The sequence below is a fragment of the Artibeus jamaicensis genome, unplaced genomic scaffold (assembly GCF_021234435.1).
Source record: "Artibeus jamaicensis isolate MK-2021 breed Jamaican fruit bat unplaced genomic scaffold, CSHL_Jam_final scaffold_916, whole genome shotgun sequence".
NCBI lineage: Eukaryota > Metazoa > Chordata > Mammalia > Chiroptera > Phyllostomidae > Artibeus > Artibeus jamaicensis.
The window spans coordinates 6,838,354-6,862,457 of NW_026522059.1; the positions used below are offsets into that span (position 1 = coordinate 6,838,354).

The following is a 24,104-nucleotide window of genomic DNA, read 5'->3' on the forward strand; positions in this document are numbered from 1 at the left end:
AAAGACCTTATTTTTATGGGATTTTTGGTAGGGCCCTTGACCCCAAAATGTTCAGAACCATTTATCTTTATAGTAGTGATCAGCTAGGCAAACTGAAAAATACCTCCAGGAGAAGTAACATTGTAATCACTTACCCTTTAGCATTAAATGAAAAAAATCTGAGTGTTTCATAACAGCATTAGGATGAGCTAGCTAAATGGGATGTTCTGTTTTTGTATGTGAAGAGGGAGCATTTATGTTTTAAGAGTGAAAGGGGATTAGGGAAAAATGAAGAGGTTGCGCCCTCAGCCACTTCCAAGTTTTCTGTCCATCAGACATTTTTGCCCAGAGCAGACTCCAGAACAAAGTGCCATTTATCTGAAAGAGCTGTGCGTGGCACCGTACAAGTCTCAAGTGGCGCCTGATTTCTGTTCCCAGACTGATCATTTAACACCTCCCAAGGGCGTTTCCAGGATACCATCGCAGGCGATAACGGTGCACCTCTCCGCTCTCGGGAGCATACGAAGCGCATCTGCCGCATCCGGGAGAGCGAACGAGGCTCAGTAACGGGCCGAGGGGGGAGACTTGCTCACCACCCCAGCCATTCCAGACTTGGAGGGGGTTGGGGAGTGGGCTGTGACAACTTCGCTGGGTTCAATGCAAAGAGTCCTAGTCTGCGAGTTCTGAGTTCCTGTTCCTGCAGTTCCCCAGCTCGCTGACCTGAGGCAGGTCACCACCACCTCTGAACCTCAGTTTTCTATATGTAAAACGAGGAGGCTGCAAGACTCACACCCACGTGGAGGCCTTCTCTGCGAGAAGGTGCTGCTCCTTTAAGGAGGGCGGGGGCTGTAAGGAGGTAGCCGCGCCCCCTTCCTCTTCTCCCGGCACCCTCCCGACCACCTGTCTCTGGCCTTGCTCCGCCCCCTCGAAAGGGGCGGGGCGAAGGGGGCGGGAAATGATTTACCTTACGGGGGCAGGCTGGCGACGCATGCGCACCGCCGGACAGGTCCGCGGCGCCCTCACTTCCTGGCATTCCCCCCTCCCCCTCCTCGCCGTTACCCTGTACATCCGGGTCACTTGCCCTCCCCGCTCGGAGCCGCTGTCGCCGCCGCCGCCTGGCTCATCGCGGCTCCGCCACAGGGGCAGGTGCGGAGGGGCTCCCTGTCCGGCCGCCGCCGCTGCCCCGCTCCGGGCCCGGGGCTCCCTCTAGCGCCGCTGAGGAGCCTCCGCTGCTGCTCGAGGAGGGCGGAGGAGCGGGGCTGAGCGCCTGCAGGCTCGAGCGCAGGGTGAGTGGTTTATCGTGACCATTTCCTCGCTTCTCTCTCACCCCTCGCGTGCCAGCGCCCCGGCCCCATTTTGAAGGAGAAGCGGGTGCAGTGGGGCCCCGCGGTGGAGCGGGGCTTCCTCGCCTCCCGGCGTGGTGGGCCCTCTCCAACGCACACCCCGGGACCTGCGGCTGCACCTCGCGGACGCCCCGGCCCGCCCCGCGCCCGCTGTCCGGGCCTCGCCCCGCACTCATTCATTCGGATCTTCCATTCTTACGCCCCTTCCTTCCACTCGTCTGTCCACGCGCGAGCTCACCGCCCTCTCCCATCCCTAAATCCTGGCGCCGCCCGTGGCGTTTGGCCCCCCGGCTCTCTCCGCTCCCCGCCTGCGTCGACGTGTGCCCCCCACCCCCAGCTCCCACCTCTTCCCTTCGTTCGGCCGCTTTTCGTCCTTCCCTCCCAGTGCCTGTCTCTAGCTCCACACCCCCTTCGCCTCGGATTCCGCACACCTCGGCCCCGGGGCGCTCAGCCTCCCCATCCCGGCGTCGGAGTTCGTGTCTGTACTGGCCACCCCTTGCTTCCACCTGTGCGGCCAGACCTCCCAACCGACGTAGGCTGCATTGACCTCTGAATTCCCAGCATTTAAAGTCCAGATGCCCAGTCCCAGGGTGTGGTCTCCGTGCATTTCCAAAACACACAGTTTCTACTATAATTACCCAGATCTATGACTGTCAAACTGTAGTGGAAGTGGCAGTTGCGTGTGTGTGTGTGTGTGTGTGTGTGTTTCTTATGGCTATTCTGGGCCATACCACATATCTTCTCTCCTTTTTCTCCCCCCTCTGGAGGAGTATCTCTGATGGATTAATTTTCTCTGGATGCAATTTGTAGGAAGATTGTTACTCTTTCTGCTACTCCTACACATTCCTCTGCGCTGGGTTCCCTGGCTGATTTGCAACATTACCTGTTAATACTGTTGGTTGCTGAGATTTTTTTCTCATCTGTCAATAGCAGTTAGTGTCCCCTGGTGTGCGGCATACCGATGATCTGCCTGAATTCTCGCAGTACCAAGAAGTACTATTCTGGATCAGACAGATTTTTTGGAATTTGTTTGCACTTTTTCCTCCTACCCTATAAATGTATTGAGTCTGCTATCTTTTTACTCCTTAATCTTTATGTGGAAAATGTACGTCAGTCAATTTTCTGTTCTCCTAGTCTTGCAGCCTGGCAGATGGACATTGCTGAGAAGTGTTGTATATAACTAAAGGAATTTCAGTCACTTGGGTGTTTGGGGACTTCATTGTAAATCGCTTTAGACTAATGTACCTCAAGAAAAAGACACTTATCCTTTTAATTTTTTTAATTGCCTTTAATAATAGGAACAAACTTTGTGTTTAGCACAGCTTGAGAATTGGGGTGTATTGGCAAGCCCATTTGTAAAGTGTTGCCGTTCAGTGTAACTGCCTGCTGAACACTCATAAAATGAGATGATAGCACTTTTTTTTAATGCAACTTTCTTAGTACATAATAATGAAATCCAAGGAATTTTCTTAGTCCTGAGGTGCATCTACTTGCTTATCAATATAATACAGTTGCTAGCAGTATTACTTCTGGGAGCGGGGTGTTATAAAGGCACTTGGCTGCTTGTCACCGTTTAGGTTTTGGATGACCCCTCATGCAGTAAGATTTCTTAGTTCATAGTCACGATTGCATTGTTTTGGCAGAGCAGTTTTTATTTATTTTTTAAGTATTTTTATTTATTTATTTTTAGAGAGAAGGGAAGGGAAGGAAAGAGGGAGAGAAATATCAACATGGATGGGCTGCCTCTTGCCTGCCCCCAACCAGGAACCTGGCCTGCACTGCAACCTAGGCATACCCTGACTGGGAATCAAACCAGTGACCTTTCGGTTTGCAGGCTCTCATTGGCAGAGCAATTTTTAATTCCTTAAAACTTTAATAGTTACGTAGCTGTCCCAAAGGCTACTTTTGCTTTGTAAAGTGTAGGATATATAGTGTGAACTCTAGATTATTTGGTAATGACATGGGCCCTAGATCTTTTTCTCTTAAGAAAGTAGTTGATCACAAGGAGGCATGATTAGTAAATAGATTCTAGTGGTCCCAGCAGAAATATAATTTCAGAATAAAAGTGAAGGAAGTTTATTTCTGATACATTTCAGGTAACATTGAACACATGAAAGTTAAAATTCATTTCTCTGAATTTTTCCAAAAATTGATTAAAAAGTATATTAAATAGCATCACTCTTGAGATTATTTGGCTCATATTCTAAATGGTCATTTACCTTTACTTAGTAAGTAATTGACTGAGGAGTCTAGAGGGATATTTATTTCATTTTACTCCTGGTCTCCTTGGGGAAAATATTGGACTGCCACTTATGTGAGGTTACTTAACTCATTAAGTGTTGATGCACTCAATTGCTAGGGCCTGTAGTTTGCTCTTTCACTGTTAAAGGAAAATGAAATGATAATATTAGTAAATACTAGTAATATTAGTTATGTTATGCCCGCTGGTATTTTTGGTCTCTTATTTTCTGTTATTGCACCAGTTTACCACAGTGCCTGCCTGTTGAAAAGTGGATACTTAATAAATACTTTGAATAATCGAATTATCGGCAAGGTCAAAGAGTTTTCCGTTCAAACATCATTTTTTAATCATGTGGCAGAAGTTTCAGAGAAATATATTGTTCTCAGTTCCCCGTTTTTTCAAGTAGCTTGAGCATTTTGAGGATTGCTCTGATTATTTAAACTGCTGAGGTATTTGGGGACAGTACAGTGGACGTGTCATTTCATGTTATGCTTAGTTCGCTGAACGGAGTTTTTCACGTAGAAGGGGTGTTTCCTGTGTGGACCTTGTCAGCAACTCCTGAGCAGTAGGTAATCCAGACAATTTCTTGTGCATTACAGGTTTGTAAAAGTCAGCATAAAAAGTCTTGGATGTGTGTACTCATTCCATATTATGATCAATGTACTAAATTAGGTCAATTTTCAAGGAATATTTTTTGTAGCAGAAATAAAGGCATAATCCAGTCACGTGGTAGTGGTTACTTAATATTTTAGTGCTGGTGATGATGATGATGATAGTAACTAACACTTACATAGTATTTGCTACCTGCCAGGCAGTATTCTAAGATGTTTAATCTTTGCAACCACTTTGTTAGGTAGGTAGTGGTGCTCCCATTTCACGGACTTGGAAACGGGTTAAACTAAAATGACACAGCTACTACGTGATAGAGCTGGCTGTTAGCTCTTAATTACTATGTTATAATAGTGAACACCTACTATATGCAAGTTCTTCACATACTTTAAGTTAACCCTGCAAGGTGTAGGTTAATTCCTATTCCTAATTAGCGATAGGAAAGAAAACCTGAGGCAGTTCAGGTAACTTGTCCAAGTGCACTCCCAAGTAGGATGAGGAAGGCTGGCATTGAGACACAGACGTCTCTGACTTACGGTCTTTACTAAAATTCTGTTTCAGAGTACTAATTTGAGGTCCTGTATTTGATATTACATATCTAGAAGGCATATTGAAAACAGCAAATTTCAAAAGTTTTTCAGCCGGCACCTGGGATGGGTAATGTTCACTTGTTCTCTGCTGTCCTGAGCATGTACAAAGTTAGAATTTCTTTCTCACTGGCTATAGCGTCCCGCCTTACCCTCTCATGCAAGTATATTGGAATGCAAATGAGTGACATTTGTAAAACTCTTTAAACAAGGAAATCATTCTTGGAATTTTGATTCTTTAAATACGAACATTTCATCTGACTCATCTTACAGCCTGTAGTGGTACCAAGGGCGAGGATGGCTGTTTTCAAAGATGCTGGGTGATTTTGTTTAAATAAAATGTCTGATGCAAATATATATTTTTGTAGCTATGTAATTTATTTTGAAAAGGTAATATTAGTACTGTTGTATGTGACACTGTGAAGCTTTCAACCCTGTACAGTCATTTTCCGTCATGCGAGTAATCTCTACTTGCTGTGTTCTAGTTGGTGTATTATGTCTGGCATGTAGCAAATATAGACTGATGCAGACACTTTCAGTCTGCTTAGAATATTCCTTCTAGCAGAAATTGGCATGTTCTCAGATGATCCAAATTACACTGACTACTAATTTAGGTAAAATAATTTAAGGACACACTTGGTGTGAGAAAGATTATGACATATTCCCAGGTATTATTTTGGGAATATTATTTCAGTCATTTCTCTGTTCTTAGAGTGATAATGATGTAAAGGCACAAATTTAAGTGAAATCTGAGATTTCCTAGGTCTTCACGCAAACTTTTCTGGTTTGTTTACTTATACTGTTATTGAGAGACTCTACTCATTGTAAAATTGTAGCGCGTATGGACAGAAATACTGCGTTTACCCTCTGACTTGCTCTTGTCTGACAGTGGGTAGGTTCTCAGGTCGAGTCCAGAGTGGGAAGAGCGCCGTCTCCGCTCTGTGCCCCACAGCACTCTTGTGAGACTTCATGCTGATTTCAGCGCAATGTTGTAGGGAATACAGAATGTAATTTACTAAACTAAGGTGTTTGTAAATGAAATTGTCATTAATTTTAGTTTTGTTTTTGATCAGCTGTTTCCTTAACACCTGGCATAATACATGATATTGTGATTGCTATTAATCACATATATAGTTATCAAGCACTTAACACAGGATCATGTAACAGTGAATAAAATGTTAGTGTCCCTCCTTATGGTAGAATAGAAGCTAGAGGAAAATAGGCAGTATGAATTCAGTGCTGTGTATATATGTGTGTATGTTCCACAGATACCTAATCTTAACAAGTCAGGATAAAAGTCCACGGTGTGTGTGATACCATATAAACCAAGACCTGAAGAGTGGACCAGTAGTTAGTCAGGCAAAGGGGAGGAGGATGCCTGAGTGTAGGAAGAGGGAGAGACAAAAAAAGCCTGGTGATAGAAGAGGTCATGCGCATTTTAGGAACGAATACTGGTTCTGTATGCCAGTAATGGAGGGTGGGCAAGAGGTAGACATTGAATCAACTGTAAGGCTGGCTGCTTGAGTCATGTTAGCAAGTTCAGGTCAGTTTTTGCTGAGTGCTGTGGGGAAACCATTAGAGGATTTTTAAAGGGAGAGAGAATGAAATAGTCAAGTTTGTCTTTGCAAAAGATTCTTCTGACAGCTTATGGAGAAAGGATTGAGGGTGAAGATAGAATACAGGTGGGCAAGTTAAGAGGCTGTTGTGAAAGTCTAGGAAAGAATCTGTAGTGTTCACTGTTTTGAGTATTGACAGTGGAGGGTTGATGTTAAATCTGCAAGATTTAATGATGTACTGGCTGCGGGCTCCATTGAGCGAGCATCTTTGCTTCTGGGGTATAGTAGGAGCTAAGTTTCACCTAAAGGACTTGCTATTGTTTTCATGTGCTGTTGAGATGCTGCTGGGGCTAAGGCAAAGCTAGTTGTATTCTCAAATACACATTTTTCATTTGACTCTCCACGTTATTAGTCATTGAGTATGACCCACCCCAAGTAGCACTATCACCCTGGAGACCATGAGGCTTCCATGAGTCAGGCAGTCAGTCCATCTCCCCAAGAGTCCAGTTGCAAGCTAATAGTTGCCTTACAAAAGGGTCGTGCCTGGTAGCTGTGTCTGGGGTGGGGTGGGGGGCGGTTGCGCCAGGAGCTCCAGGGCCATCTCTAGGTACAGACTTTGTCAGCGGCTCCAATCAGGAGAATCATGAGTCACAGAGACTTGTAACCCAAAGGGGTCATTAGGGTTGTGAGGCCCTAGCACTTGTCTACCTGCAGCCCTTCCTAACTGGGAGGACTCCTGTGCACTCCCAGGATGAGGAAGTGCAACCACATAACACTTCAGTTCCTGCTACACGTTAGGATGTAGAGGCAACAACAAGAGGGCATCAAATTGTCCCAGAGAGCCGCAACCACAGGTCACATTCATTTCCCTTTCCTACTGTAAAGCCTGTTCAAACCCTATTAGCTGAATCTGGATGTCCCCTCCCTCCATGGCACCAGATAGGGTGGTGATGACCTGGGTTCCTATATCCAAGAGAACCTTAAAACTTGAGTCCCTCTCTAAGGTTCCCTGGAGCCTCAGAGGGTATGTATGGCCCAGAACCCCCCTTGGAGGTCAGGGGGACCTTGGCCTGATCCCTTGTCATGTTTCCCTGTAATGCAGAAGAGTTTGGAGGTGCTAGTGGGGAGGGATGGAGAAGGGAGCAACTCTGTACCAGTTAGTCACTTTTGGTCACTCTCCTGTACTTCATCCAAAAGAACTTCTAATACTTCTAGTTTATATAAAGCTGTATATTGTCAGCAGGGTCATTCCTTCCACCATCTATTTTATCTTTGGGGATCCCTTGGCTCAGCAGTCAGGACCACACTCCCTTTCACCTGGAGACACAAAGCTCCTGGCCCTAGTGTGATGGTGCATCCCTCTGCCAGCCCAGAGGAGAATGAGCAAGCAATTCACTTGGGTGGCTTATTTCAGGCCCACTTCTCAGTGCTCAGTTTCTAAACGTTAATTTAACTTCTTGTCCATTAACAGGTAGGACAAGGGGGATCCTTATTCCCACCTTCTCCACACCCACCACTAGGATAACTCTTTTCATCCCACGATGTCTCTCATTTTCCAGAGCTGTGCCCTTGGAGTCCTTTACCTTCCTTTCTGGAAAGTTGTAGCTCTGCCAGTAGCCCGTCCTTGTTGCCAAAACTGTGTAGAACCATGATGGTTAGATCTTATCCTACTTGTAAGCTAGTAAGTTACCCTGCTGTATTTTAATGGATAGTGAGGACATGGGACTCTATGGAGGAGATGGAAGACAGTTTATTAGTGTTAGTAATAGCAGTAGCCAGAGTATCAGCATTTGTGCTGGTTACCTGATCCTTAGGTTATACTTGCATATATAGAGGCTGTGTTACCGGAGAGAAGCCCCGAGTTCAGGGAGCCCAAGTCTTTTGTGGTGAGCAATAGCATGCCTGTCCTTTGCTCAAGGATACCTTGTACTATATACTAACAGTAAGCATGCCTGTTCCTTTGCTCCAGAGGGAGACGTTGTGTCTTTCAACGCTGTTTGCTACATAGATATTGAAAATGTAGTCCGGAGCAAAGGGCAGCCAATCCTCTTTGCAGCACGTTCAGAAAAGACCTGTGCAGGATCGTTTACCAACATAGGTAAATTATACCTTAATAAATGACTCACAAGAAGTACTTGGCATGTAGTGAGAACATGGTACATATTACTATTGGTCTTCATGTCCTCCATCTAATTTGGGGGCAAACCAGTATGTAGTGCCCTTGGTGGAATTTTGGGATTCATTGTCTCCAAGGCAAGTGGTAACTAACTAATAACATTTATTCAAAAAGTAATGACTAACATGTTTAGACATGTTTTGATTTAAAGAATATCATATGTGGTCTTTTAAGAATTTCAGGGACATTAAAGTAAAATATAAGGAAATCACCTTGGGTTGCAAGGTATAAGATTACTTTGTTTATATCATTCTACGTAAAGTTCTCTACTAAAAATTCTGGCAAATTATAACAAATAAAACAACGTTAATTAAGCACAACATGTTAAAGTGAGGCCTCTTTTCCTTTTCATCTTGGGACAAGTAGACTTAGGGGGAGTAAGAGGCTGACACACTTGGGGAGGTTTAAACTTGCAGATTTGTGTGTGTTTAAGGGGTAAGGTTTTATTTTATCAGTTAGCACCACCTAATTCCTCCCTTCCAGTTATTTTTCTGCAAACATTTGAAAAATTATTTTGAAAGCGAATTTTACTTGTTAAAGATTATTTGTTACATTTGACCTTGCTTTGATTTCAATATTTAATGTGTACCGTGGTTATATATTTACCAAGTTGTTTTTTAAAGTGCAGAGAAGTCAGCTTCTTTTATTCCATTTCTCTGAGTTACACCGAACACGTGTTTACAGACTTGGGAGTGTAAAGTAATCTAGCTGCGGTGGGGCTGTTCTCAGTGCTGGTGGGGAAAAGCAGGTTGATGCCTCATCATCAAGGGCCGAAGCATTTTGGAAATAGTCTTGGGTAATTGGAACTCACTATGTTAAACATGTGAATATGTTAAACTAAAGATTTTTCTTTTTATTTATAGCACAGCATGTTGAAGCAGTAGTCAAACTATGTAGCTTGGGGTTGGCAGCCCTTTGAAACGGGTGTGCCGCAGTTTCATTATGGTATGTGTCACGGTGACAACTGGCCGGTGTCCCGTCTTTGGTATGTGTCACTGACCCCTTCTTAGTAGTCTATTAGCTTATTAAATATATCTTTCAAGGACTTCATTTTAGATGATACCCAGTGTTCTTTCATTATAAGCAATTTTTTAAAAGTGTATATTATTTTAAAATCAAATTTCATTTTTAAAACCATTCTCAATTTGCCTAGTTTGGGTAGGTAGCTAGCTTATGTATTTAAATAATTAAAAATATATACATATTTTAAAAGATTTTATTTATTTATTTTTAGAGAGGGGGGGAAGGGAGAGAAACATCAATGTGTGGTTGCCTCTCATGCGCCCCCTACTGGGAAATCAAACCAGTGACCTTTTGGTTTGCAGACAGGCGCCCAGTCCACCAGGCCACACCAGCTAGGGGAAGCAGAACTTTTTGTGTCATTCTTTCACTGCCTCTGTTCTCTCAGATCTTCTCCAGAATCTTATTGGGGCCTCATAAGTAAGATGAAGGAACAGTTTTTTTGGTCCTCACCAGCATGGCTCAGTTGGTTGGGCATCATCCTGCAAAGTGAAAGGTCTCCAGTTCGATTCCTGGGCAGGGCACAGCCTGGGTTGTGAGCCAGTCCCCAGTTGCAGCACATATGAGCGGCAAACAAAGAGCTGAATGAACAGTTTTTTAAAATGTGTGACTGGTTGGTAGTATTATGGACTCCGTCCTCAAGTCATAAAGTAGGGCTTCTGTGCGGATGCGCTAAGATAGTGTATCCCAGGCAGTTTTTCCCCTTGGAGCAAGGCTGCAGTACATGTCAAGCCTGTTAACTAATTGACTGCACCTGATTTTTGCATGCACCCTTCCCCTCATGCTCTGTACAAAGGAATCCGTGGGTGACCGTTTCATAAGACAGCTGACAGTACAGGAAAAGACACTGCCAGGAACTAACTGTTCATTACTTGCAGTCAGTAAATTTAAATAGTTAATGTATTCTGGTATTTCACAAATATATTTACCAAGTTGTTTTCAGAAGTACAGAGAAATCAACTTCATTTATTCCATTCATTTGGGTTAAAGTGCACCTGAGTTTACCTTCAGGCCTTCGCCCCTGTGTTTAGATATGGCCTTGCTGGATTTCCATCTAAGGAGAGTTCCTGGTTAGACTTTGGACAGTCCTGCTTTCTTTTTTAACCTCTGGGATAGGAATTTCCTGGACTGTGGTCTAGTTTTGAAACGCATTTATCAACACAGTAAGTTCCTGTCCACTGTCATAGTCCGTGTCTTCATCCCCACCCCCACCCCAGGCAGCCACTTTCTGTCTTTCTGGATTTTCCTTCTGGACATTTCTTAAAAATGTAGTCATGTGATACACGAGTGTCGTTCGTGTGTGTGTGTGGGGGGGTGGCTGCCTTCAATTAATGTTTTTGAGCCTCATCCTTATTGTTATCACTAATTTGTTTTATTTCGTTGCTGAGTAGTATTCCATTATATGGATATGCCATCTTTTATTTATCCATCCACCAGCTGATGGACATTCGGATTGTTTCTACTTCTCAATTACTACGAATAATGCCACTGGGAACATTTGTGTGCAAATAATTGTGTGGCCTTACGTTGCATCCACGCTTATGGGTAGATGCCTAGGAGAGGAGTTGTTGGGTCGCACAGTAAATTCATGCTTGATTTTGAAAGAAACTGCTAAGGCGTTGTCCAGATGGTCTCATCCCACATCCGAGCACAGAGGGTGAGGTCTGCAGTTCGCTGGACCCAACACTGGTGGTTGGCTTTGCGCTATAACCGTGTCGGCGGTGTGCAGTGCTGTGTCACTGCGGTTTGAATTTACACTTCCCTGGTGCTTAATGGCGTACATCTTTTCAAGCCATTTTCATATTTTTTGTGAAATGTCTATCAAATTTTTAAATTTAAATCTTTTAATTGGGTTGTCTTCTTCCTGAGGTGTTAGAATTCTTGATATGTTCTGAATCCAAGTTCTTGGTACAGATACATGTATTTGATACATGATTTTCAGATTTTTCTCCCAGTCTGTGGCTTGTCTTTTCATTTTCTTAATGGTATCTTTTGAGGTGCGAGGATTTTGGATTTTGGTGAAGTTCAGTTTATCTTTCTTTTTCTTTTCTTTTTTAAAAGAATCATGCTTTTGGTGCCGTGTTTAAAAAGTCTTTGCCTCTCCCAAGCTCATGAGATTTAGTCCCGGGTTTTCTTGTAAAAGTTTTGTAGTTTTAGCTCTTACGTTTATGCCTAAGATCTGTTTTTAAAGTTTTTTATATTGTGTGAGGTACATTTCTTAAGTTCACCTTTTTGTGTATGGAAATCCAGTTACCTGAGCACAGTCTGTCCATGAGACTCTGCTTTCCCCGGTTGCATTTCCTTGGTAGCTTTGTTGACCATCAGGTGACCACAGGTACACATGTTTATTTCGGAACTGTCATTTCTATTTCGTTGGTCTACATGTCTGTCCTTCTGCCAGCACCGCTTGTCTTGATTACTGTAGCTTTCTGTACCGTATTTCAGTAACACAAATAGGATTCTTTTTTTCTGTTCTCTTATTTATAAAAAGTTGGAACAACAGAGAAAAGTAAAAGAAAAGCAAAAATCACCATCTAAGTGGTCACTGTTTTGGTGAACATCTTTCTGACATCTCTGCACATATATGCGTGTTGTAAGAATGCACACATACCCGCCATGGTTATACATAAAGACACATCAGTATTTGCCCACGCTCATTGTTCTTGTGTACTTTTTGAGTGAATATGTTTATTGTCAGCTATAAGAGGGAACCGATTATTTTCTTTCTTCAAGCACTTCAGTAATCCTATGAGTTTTTAATGACATAAACTTCTGAGAAAAGCAGAATTCTTTGGGTAGGAACTATGAATGCTTTTTTATTGGTAGCATGTTAAATGGTGTTTGTCTCTCACTTTGCTGAAAGATGCCTTTAAAACAAATTTTTAAATGTGTTCTTTGTGAATGGATGGCAAATCATGTGTGAAACTTTTAACAAAATTAATCCCTACATCCATTTTTAAACCTTGAAAGTTCCCATAAATCTGCTCTTGAGTATTAGATTGGCTTTTTGGCAGTTGTGACAAAGCACCTGGAGCCAGTAAATACGTGTGTGTGGTGGTAGAGTTTCATTTGCAGTCATATGGGACTGGTCCCCGATGGGAGCTTGATTTTACTTACCACGTTACTGGAGTAGTAACGACCTTTGCTCTTTTGCACTTTGTGAGTTCAGCCTTGTAACCCTGGGGATGCCCCTGAGATCCTTTCAGTGGCCGCCCTGAAGATGTCACCAGACCCTGAAACACTTCTCTTCAGAGAGCAGGTCAAATTCCAGAAACCCTGCTGACATCCACATTTCCATGAATATGATGTCTGCATGATGGATGCATGGTTTAAATCTTGTCTAGAGGTGCAGCAGGTGTAGGAAGCCGATTAGGTGCTGCTTGATTTAAAAAGACTGGGTCTCAGTCTCGGGCAGCAGGGAGCCATTGCAGGTTGTGAGTGTGAGGAGGGACTCGGTGCGTCAGGGTTCGGAACACCACTGCACATTGGTGTAGGGGAATTTTGTTTTTGGAAAAGGCATGCTTAAATAGTGCAGAAGGTCACAAATGAAATGATTTAAATGAGGTTTTTTTGTACAAGGTTTTAAAAAGTTAAAACTTTTTCAGATTTCAAATAAACTCTTTACAGAAAGGATAGCAGTACAGTAAAATGTCAATGGTAGCTACCTCTGTGTGGGATTCCAGAATTTTCTTCCTGCTTTTTATGGGAAATTTAGAAAAATGTTAAATGCAGGAGGGGGCAAAAGGAGGTTTATAGTTGTAGGTACCGAATAACTTTATTCTTGTATTATTGTTTTAATTATTGTATTATTTTCCAGACAAACAACTGTAAGCCTACTTTTACTCACCCTGTTAAATGGAACATCTCACCCTGTTAGATGTTAAAATGGAACTCTGTTATTCTTAGTTTGTCCCTAAATCAGTATAGTGAGTTGCAAGAACACCATGCAGGTCTTTCGAAAGAAAGAGCCAGAAAATGGATCCTGCGACTTCTAACACCTATCCTGTTTTCATTGGTATGAAAAGATTTAGGAAGTTGGGAGTTAGAAGAGTTCGTTTTTTTAATTCTCATGCAAGGATATGTTCCTTTAATTCTCATGCAAGGCGGAGCCGATTTTCGAGAGAAACACATACACAGACATTGGTTGTTTGCCTCCTGCACATCCCTGGAATTAGGGATCGAGTCCATAACCTGTTGGTGCAGTACGGTGTTCCAGCCAGTTGAGCCACCAGGCCAGGGCGAAAATTTGAATAGTTTTTGAAGTGAGTTGTTGGAAATCAGAAGAGTTTTTGAATCAAGTTCTCGGTGTGCTAGGAGTTTCTCCTCATCTTGCCCGTTGCTGTTTTGGAGTGCTGTCCCTCAAGGGCAGGGGCTTTGTGGTAACGACTTGGAGTGCTTGCGGGGCACAGGTGGACGTCTGTCTCACTTGTGCCTGAGTGTGAGGAAGTCTGGCTGTTCTGGAAGCAAAGTGAGGTTACTGTGCAGGAGGACGGCCCACCCCCCCAAAGTTCTTTGGGGCAGGGGGTACATGTTTCCTATAGACCAAAAGCCCACAGGATCAGGGCGGTGTGAGGCAGAGTGAGGGGGGACAAATGACTAGATCGTCAGAGGGGAGCCTCTTGCTGCATCAAGGACATCGTTGCTGAGAGATCCCCAGGGCCTGAGTTGGGAGAGCACCCAAGCATCCCTCATCCCTGAAAATGTGCCCTGACTGACAGCATATGACACTTCGGCCTGGGGCATGTGCCCTGCAGTGACAGATGTGCCCTCCAGTGAGAGACACTGTAGGTGGAAGGCAGAAGGGTGAAGTCTCCTCTGCACCACCTGGTGCTGGCCTGGGGCGAGGAGGAGCTGTAACCTTGAATGGAAAGCTCTGATGATTATATTATTCTAAACTGGATCTCTCAGTTTCTAAACTCAGATCACTTTTATAACTTGAAAGTGACCAAAGTCATAGACCTCCCTAAATAAAACTTCAGGGACATTAACTGTTGCCACAGAATAACTTTGAAGGACAATGATGGACAGAAAGTTGCTTTCAGATTACATCCCACAGACTCTGCTTGTTCAGGGTAATGGTTACAATTGTTTTTCTAATAAGAAACATATCAATGAAAATGAAGAATGTGTCCATGAGGCATTTTGTCATGGGATAAAGTGTCATGAACTTTGGGGACCAGGCAGATCTTTGCTTGAGTCAGATCTACCCCTTATTAGCTCTGACACAAGGTAAGCAAACCAGTTATTTTAAAAGATTTTATTTATTTATTTTTAGAGAGAGGGGAAAGAGGGGGAGAAAGTGAGGGAGAGAAACGTTGGTTTCCTCTTGCATTCGGCCTGGCCTACAACCCAGGCCTGTGCCCTGACTGAGAATCGAACCAGCAACCTTTCACTTTGCTGGACGACACTCAACCAAATGAGCCATGCTGGTCAGGGCAAGTAAACCAATTTTTGAGGTTGAATTTCCTCATTTACTTTTTATAAATAGGGTAATATTACCTGTTTTATAGTGTTTATGAAAAAATTATGATTTATAGTGAAATGTATGATACACAGAAGGTATTCACAAATATTACTAATCTCTTCCCTTGTTATAGCAAGGATTTTCTATAGTTTAAATATGTTTTTATTCTCCTTAACATGTGTTGTACTTCTAAATATATTCCTTAAAAATACCAAGTGGAGCCCTGGCTGGCGTGGCTCAGTGGATTGAGTGCTGGCCTGCGAACCAGAGGATCGCTGGTTTGATTCCCAGTCAGGGGTTGCGGGCCAGGTCCCTAGTTGGGGGCACCTGAGAGGCAACCACAGGTTGACGTTTCTCTCCATTTCTTTCTCTCCCCTTTCCCCTTTCTCGAAAAACAAACAAATAAATAAAGTCTTTAAAAAAAAAACCCAAATGCGTTAGCGGATTCAGTCTGACTACAGGATACTATCAAGGAAGTAAGAGGTGTTAGTTTTAGTAGAGCTAAAATTCCCACTTTTGATTCGAAATGTGAAAGATATTCAGGAAGAATGGAAAGTAGTTTTTTACTTATGTATTTATTGTTTTTTTGCGAGGAAGCATATTAATTAGGAGTCTAAAGGAAAGGTGGGCCCAGGAGGAGAATCTTCTCATTGTTCTCAGAGCAGTGTGGAATATATTAAACAAAGAGACATCATCTCATAGCAGAGAGAACTCCTTGTAAGAATGGTTTGGGGTTTTTTTTAGTTATTTATTTGATTGATACATTTTAGAACAATGTTGGTATTTTTGTCATCTATTCTTTGTGGATATTCTCCCACTTTTTTTAAGGTTCAAATTTTGTACCTTGAGCCCTGGCTGCTGTAGCTCAGTGGATTGAGTGTAGGCCTGTGAACCAAAAGATTGCGGTTCAATTCCCAGTCAGGGCACATGCCTGGGTTGCAGGCCAGTTCCCTGCAGGTCAGTTCCCAGCAGAGGACGCACTAGAGGCAACCATACATTGATGTTTCTCTCCCTCTCTCCTTCCCCTTTAAAGATAAATAAATAAAATCTTTAAAAAATTTTTGTACTTTGAAACAAAATTTTAGCTTTAACGAATTAGGCACCTCTTGAATATATCAAAAGGTGATTTGTATCATCTTTATTGTGATAGTATCTTTGATCATTTGTACTCTGCACTTCAGAGTTACATTTATAACATAGTTAAGTTTTGATTCTTTGTAGAAATGGGTTTGAATTAGGAAGGAAATTATAGTTGGCTTTTTACTTAAGTCCAGAATATTCCATATACTTCAATCAGGGGTCTTTGGTTGCAAGCTGCAGAAACTGACAGGGTAACTTGGATGGGAAAAGAATTCATTGGGGGGATAGCAGGTGGCTCAGTTAACCAAAGGAGAATGAGCACCAGGAATATAGAGGCCCGTTTATGTTGCATTCCAGTCTGATTAGGACATTGTGGGATTGATCTGTTCCTGCCACTGGGAATGGTTTCTCAAGTTCCCTTTGTCTTTGGACCATTCTCGCAAGATAGGAAGTCTTGGGGTTGGAGGAGCAGTGTTTGTGGGCTGACACTTCTGACCTCTCGCCTCGTGCTGCATTGATATCCCCCAACACTGTCCTCATTTGGAGCCCTGCGCGTGGCACAAATGGAACTGCTTTTCTGTGGCCCAGTACCTGCTCCTCCCCATCCAGGCAGGTTGTCTTAGAAATTGTTCCATAACCTGGACTCATCTCTGTGATGCTCCTTATAAATAGAATCAGGTTAAACATGTTGGACAGTTATTTTACATAGGACTAAATCAAGACTTCCCATTGTATCACATCACGAGGCACGCAGTGTCTGTCACATTTTTTGGTGACAGTAGGGTTGATCCTTGGATTGAGGTGGTGTCTGCCATTTCCCTCCATTTGTAAAGCGTGTTTCCTTTTTCAGTTAGTAAAGAACCAGTGGTGTAATACTTTTGGATCGTGTGAATATACAGTCCAACTATATGTGAACATTTCACCTAATAGTTTAGCATAGGAGAGGGCAGGCACTGTAATTTAATAATAGTTGTTAATGGGTACCTGAATAATAGCTGTCAATTATTATTAAGTTATGGAACAAAAAACTCCAATGTTAGTTTTTAATAGAGGAAAGTTAAGTAAATGACTCATAATCATAAAGCTCAAATCTTGAATAGAAGCAGACTTAATCAACATTAATAATCATTTCCTAATTTGGAATTTAAAGGTAGTAATTGTATGGCTATTTTGTATAATTGTATATTTAACTTTTTTTCATAAGATTAATAATTCCTGAGAAAAAGGTACCTTAGGAAGGAGGCTGGGTGTACTAACTACAACAAACGTCTGTACTGATGATCTGCTGACTTCAGTGATGAATCTTCTCTTTTCTGTCATTTAACATGGATTATCAGTAATTCTCTCCAGAGTCATAATTTCAATACCTATACAGTTTTTCCTGTCTTTACTGGCACCTTTCAAAATGTTTTTCTCATAATTCAAGGAAACCAAGTCTACTTCCCAGTAGATTGAAAATTGTTATGTAATATCTATTGATAAGATAGAATGAATGCCTAAGAATGTAATTAAAACAGAAGCTACACAATAAAAGCTCTTAGATCTGATAGAAATTAAGTGAAAAGGAAAGGGGGCAAATGAAGGATGTATAGATTTTGATAAGGTTTTACTGAATAAACAACAGCAAATGGTAAAACCGCAAGGATATTGTGAGTTAATATTTTTAGGATTAGGTTTATTATATTCAAAATTTATTTTTAAATTATATAATTTATTTTTATTATCTTCCAGTGTGAACTATCTAGGTAAAAATTACCAATGGTATGAAAGTATTGGTAACAGCAGAGTATGGCAGTGATCTATTCATCGTTCATTTGGTGGATGCTTATTGTTAGAAATCATTTAAACTAAGATGTTTAAGTCTATGAAATAGAGCGCATGATACTGATTTATGACATAACTCAGAGGAATTTTAATTTGTTCATTTGCTCTCTATTCTTGTGTTTGTACTAATGCTTTGAGAATATAACTCTCATGACATTGTTGTGAGCATGTAGCACGAAGTAATAAGTGTGCATGTTGGCAGGGATTTTAGGAAATGACAATTTCTTCTTGGTACACTAAGGCAGCATGAGGCCATATACATACATATGTACTCCAGAGTCTGCAGATAGTCCTCTCTTCACTTGACTGTCTCTGCAAACTTCTAAAAATTAGGAAAAACAAAGTTCCACTAACAATTACCATCTCTTGAGAAACTAACCACCCTTTTTTCAGTAGCTCTGTATCATTTCTCTAGCTTCCCTCTGCCTCTCTCCTCTAGATAGAATTCAGCTACTCCCTCATCTGTTTTCCCATAGCAGTTTGTGTGTAGAACTCTAGTATAGCATTTCACCTAATTACTGTGTATTGTAGGAATTTGTTGACATGTCATCATCTCAGACTCTGAGCTTTTGGAGGGCACGTCCTGTCTTACCCAGCAGTTTATACTCTGCCTTTTGTGTAACATCTGGCCTATGGAAGGTCCTCTTTTAATGTTTGTTGAATTGCCATTAGAAAGCAGTTCACAACTGTTACTATTATGTGACAGAGCATTTTTAATAGTTGTTTAAAAATCTATTATTTGATTACTGCCAAGGTAGATAGCTATGCAGTAATATCAGATATCACTTCTCCAGTGTGGTTATCTATGCTTGTTGCACTTGAGTTATTCTGTCAGCCTATAAAAACCATTCGCTGTATGATCATGGTAGAATATTTTATTTAAAGTCTATCCCTTTCATTGTTAATAGAAATTACATACGTTTCTATTTTTTATCAGTTATCTGCTTATTTATATATTGCTCTGTCCTTATTGCTCATTTTCCCAAGCAAATCCTTTTAGCATAATGACCCATCTTAACTCTAAAGAAATCACATTTATTCTAGTCTCCTTAAATCTTTTATCATGTTGTCTTATTCAGTCATCTGCTTACTCAGCACATATACACTGGAGACTACAATGTGTCAGGCATTATGCTTAGCGCAAGGGGTACAGTAACGACGAATGGCTCTGACAGCCACATGCAGTCTTAGGAAAGAGCCAAACATTTGAAGGAATGAAATAGTGTCGTGGGGCCCAGGAAGAGATAGTGAACCCACTTGGATTATCAGGCTCCTCTCTCACACTGTCTTGTTCTCTAAGTTTCTATTATGAATGTAGTCTGTAACAATGACCTAGGGTGGTCAGAATTGTTACGGACTTGTTACTTTTTATGTATGCAGGCATTATTTCCACAGAAAGTCATTAGCCTTTTTGAGGATAAAAATTTTCTTATTTCTGCCCTGTCTGGTGTGTCTCAGTGGATTGAGCGCTGGCCTGAGAACCAAAGGGTCGCCAGTTTGATTCCCAGTCAGGGCCCATGCCTGGGTTGTAGGTCAGGTCCCCAGGTGGGGGTGTGTGAGAGGCAACCACACACTGATGTTTCTCTCCCTCTCTTTTCCCCTCCTTCCTCCCTCTCTAAAAATAAATAAATAAATCTTTAAAAAACTTTTCTTATTTCTTTGTATCACAAGCACTGCTGGAGATACAGTGAAGATTTTAATCATATTTGTTGAATTAACAAACTTACTTCATAACATCCCTGGTGCTGCTTAAATTGCTGGGGCTCTAAGAACCGCAGGGATGGTAGTGTAACAGCACCTGCGCAGAGTGTGGTTGGCCGAGCCCGACAGCGAAGACCTGGGGGAAGGGCCCGTCTCTCAGTCTTATGAGTACGTGTTATCTTCCTTTCTACAGATGAAGACATTGAAGCTCTGAGAGACTTAAGATTCTTGCTCAAATTTAAAACGTGCTCTTTCTGTCAAGTTGCATTACACGTGGACCCGTATTTTTTCCCAGAAGGTGGTGAAGCATTTATATTGGTTATAGAGCTCTCTGCAATTAGGAGAACGAGGCACAACAGCCCAAGCACAGAGCTTCTCTTTGCCACGTACAGGCCAAGTGAGGACCAGGCCTGTAACGCTGGCCTGGCTGACAGCGTGCTGCCGTAGCCCGAACTAAACAGTGCACTCGCTGGCTTTGTTTGTAAGCAAAGCTGATTACCTTTCAGTATGCCAGATTTTGCAAATTATTTCTCCAGTTTTTAATGATATACTAAAGATTAAGAAATTTTCAGAGTGGGATATATGCATTTGGCGTTATGAGTGGTTCCTAGTTTTCTTTCGCAGACGTTAATGTATGTGGAATAGACTAAACAAATTGCACAGGGGGCTCGGAACACAGCTGTGTGCATTTTGAAGTTTGTGACATGCTTCTGGCCCAGGCCCAGAAGTCAGAGAACCTCTTCCATGCTTTTGTAGAGCATTATCTTAATTTCTGCACTTAGGATTTTGCTACTAAATACTTTTTTATATATTTCCAGCAATAGAAAAAATGGCTATGGCAAATGAAGATGTGAATTTAGCTTTGGCACTCTGGATTTTCCAACCATGGACTTGTCTGTGATTCTGTCACTATATTTTCGAGGTACTCTGCGAAGTGCCCCAATTGTAGGGTGGCACGGGTAGGTGGAAATTGTATTCTTTGCTTCAAAAAGAGACTATTTCCCTTTTATGTGGGTTAGATCTATTGACATTTATGTGTTTTTTTCATAGGTAGGTCTATTAGTGTTTGCTGTCAGTAAAAGTGAGCAGTCGCCTGCTTTCTTCCTTGTTGTGAGCTTACAGTTCACAGCGCACATCATTTTTATGTTTTGTCCAAATTGTCATACTTCTAAGTTTGGATTCACTTCACCATTTTATCTGTTGCATTCTCAATGCCATGAAATATATCCAAGAGCTTTTTTTTTTTAAGATTTAAAAAATTTTATTTATCTTTAGAGGGGAAGGGAAGGAGAGGGGAGAGAAATATCAATGTATGGTTGCCTCTCGTGCATCCCGTGATGGGAACTGGCCTGCAACCCAGGCATGTGCCCTGACTGGGCATCAAACCGCGATTGTCTGGTTCGCAGGCCCGCGCTCAATCCACTGAGCTACACCAGCCAGGGCCCAAGAGCTTTTTTAATAAGACATTTTTTTTTGCCTTTGTGATTTCCTCTGGGATGCCTTCATTTTCCGCATCAAACTGCTTTCCTCATTCATGTCGCCTTCACTGAGCTTCCCGGGCTGCGGATCCAGTCTCCCTGCTGGCACTGGCACCGCGCTCCCAGTCACCACTTCTGCAGTGACACCCTTTATGTTCCGTTAGAATTCGACTTCCCGTGTTACCGCTTGTGTTTCTTTGCTGAGCTTTTATCTTTGTCAGCAAATGCCCTTGTAGCCTTTTTGTAAAATGTCTCATGGACTTGTCGCTGGGAGACAGGGAGGTAACACAACGAGACTCTGCAGCCTTTGCGTGACCTGAGGAAGAGGTGGTGCCTGATCTCTGTGGGCTCTGAAAGGTGCAGTTGGTCAGTGATGGGGTGTAAAAGATGAGAGAAAATTAAAAACTATAAAGCATCCTGTATTTAACAAAAGTATGTTTATGGGTATGGTTAATAATAATAATAATAATAATAATGTGGAAGGGTTGAGCAAAAGAAGGAAAAGAGAAGAAACTGATGGACCCAAGCAGCAGTGTGGTGATTTCCTGGGGAGGCGATAGAGGGAGGTGGGGGAGGGGATGGGGGATAAGTGGTGATAAAAGGAGACCTGAGTTGGGGTGGCTAGCACACGGTACAGTGTGCAGATGATGTGTTGTGGACTTCAGCATCTGGAACCTGTATAATTTTGTTAACCAGTGTCACCCCAGTAAATCATAAAAAGGGAGAAAAGTACTGGTAATAGTGTTTCCCAAATCCCAGTGGTCATGTTGATCTCACCCTTGCCCAGGCTTCCCATTTACACTGTTGTGGTTCATTTTTTAAGGAATAATCTTTAACTTTATGGTAGAAGTTAGGGGGAGTATTTATTTTACAGCAGGTCATGTTTACAGAAAGGAATACTGTGATCATTATTGCTTGAATAGGGCTTTTTCCTGAAAAATGCTCCTCCCCTCCCCCCTATAACTCTGGGCAAGTGCATCCCTTTGAAGCCTCTGTTTTTTCATCAAGGAAAACAGGCTAATAATTTTATTTCATTAGATTGTTAGGCTTCTGTGAAATGAATCATGCAAAGTGCCAGGGGGATATTTTAAGAAGATTGTATCTAGCTTTATCACATGCACTTATATGTCGAATGTCTGATCCAGGGCATTTCAAACATGTCAGTGGTCCTGTTACAGATAAGTAAGGCCTGATGGAGACATGAGAAAGAACTAGTTTTACAATTGTGGAGGGAAAAAAAACTTAACATCATTAATAGTTTAACAAGAAATGTGAAAGAAGGCACTGTATGTGTGCACACACACATAGGTACGTGCACATTTTTTAAACAACGAAGTCATGTCCAGGATGCTGAAGGATGCAGGATGATGTGCTTTGGCGATACTGTCTTATCTGGAAACTTGGTCAGTAGGCTCTTTAATTCAAGTGCTTTTTTCTTTTTCTGAGATGGCTTTTCAGATTGTTCTTTGAATGTCAAGGGGAACTTAAACAGACTGAATTCAGTTAGATTTTATCATATACCCAGGTGAAGAAGGAACACAGACTGGGATGTGTAACCAGTTAGATCTGTATACCGTCATTTGAAATACTGCAGAGCTGTAAATGTGGTTGTCAGAATGCTCTGAAGTCATGATTCTCACGTTTTATGTTTTTTTGGAGGCAAACAGATTTGACCACTTATCTGAAGAACCTCTAGGTTTGTGGATTTTAGTGGCCTGGATGATCTAATTCACATGATATGTGATAATCAGTGTTTGTGACCTGACGTTTCATTTCTAAGGATGAAAACAACTGTATGTCTTATTATTTCTTGATTTACTCAGAATTAAACAGGATAGGCCCTGGCCCATGTGGATCAGTTGGTTGGAGCACCATCCTGCAGACCAAAAGGCTGCTGGTTCCATTACCGGTCGGGGCACATGCCCGGGTTGTGGGTCCGGTACCTGGTCAGGTGCACACAGGAGGCAACCCATTGATATTTCTTTGTCACATGGATGTTTCTCTCCCTTCCCATCTCTGTAAAAAAAAATATATATATATATATATATATATATATATATATATATATATATATATATTATTTATTTATTTTTTTTTTTAAGAGACAGGATAAACAGAATTTTCTCTTATGGTTTTATGCAAGTGGCACTGGGTTTTTCTTCTGTGGTTTATAAAAGTATGAAGGTGACCAGACAAGCTACTTGTTTTGTTTATTTCTGGGTGGCTGCTGTCAGCCTTAGGGAAGGAAGTTTTTCTTTGGCAGAAAAAGCAAAGAAGTGTTTATTCATCCATTTGTAGTAACATTGACCCAAGAGGAGCTTTTGAGGAAAACCAGAGGGGTTAGGTTTTGAACATAAATAGCTCTCTGATCATCTCCTAACTGGTGGAGAAAAGTAAAAGATTAGAAGTAATATGTAAATTGTAGGCAATACAAATTTCTAGAGCAGAAGTTGCAAACTGAAGGTTCATTAACCAAATATAGCTCTCAGACAGTTTCTTTTGGCTTCCTGAGTATTTATAAAACTTATTTAACTTGTTAATAACATCTAAAAATTAAATGTATATCCAGCAGCATAGCATGTTAATAGCAATGACATCCTTTAAATTAAGTATACACATTTGCTCTAGTTGGCACTTTTAACCTAATTCCCACTCCTGCTAATTCTCCTGTGCATTTAAGTTTGCAACCCTGTCCTAGAGGCTCTTAATACAAAGTAGTAGGTCTAATACTGTTCATGCAGCTGAACCTTCAACTTTGAGTTAATAGAAGATAGAATAGTAGGCATGAAGATTTTAGGTACTGAGAATTTGAGTGGAATATGGGATATGTAAGGAAGAGTAGTTGTAGAGGAATCCACGGTTTTTACCTGTGCAGCTAGAGGGTTAGAGGTTTATCCCTGAGATGGGGCAGACTGCAGACAGATTTGAGGGAGAAGGTGAGGAGTTCACTTTTGGACATGTTAAGTTTGGGGTATCTAATACAAATCTTAGTGGAGCCCTGGCTGATGTGGCTCAGTGGATTGAGCACCAGCCTGCAAACCAAAA

At 41.8% G+C, this 24,104-nt stretch overlaps 1 protein-coding gene across 7 annotated transcripts in view; it reads left to right on the forward strand.

Annotated features, from left to right (window-relative positions):
* The window catches only part of CYRIB (CYFIP related Rac1 interactor B), a 130,197-nt gene that overhangs the window by 52,853 nt on the left and 53,240 nt on the right, over nt 1–24,104 (forward strand). Inside the window, exon 1 of one of the 7 annotated variants that reach the window (XM_053660898.1) lies at nt 968–1,121. The exons of 5 other annotated variants lie outside the window; for them this stretch is intronic. In XM_053660898.1, coding sequence (XP_053516873.1) covers nt 968–1,121 — 154 coding nt within the window. Of the gene's footprint in view, nt 1–967; nt 1,122–1,218; nt 1,266–24,104 lie in introns of those variants that run through there. One more of the 7 variants, XM_037166761.2, reaches the window with a different exon arrangement.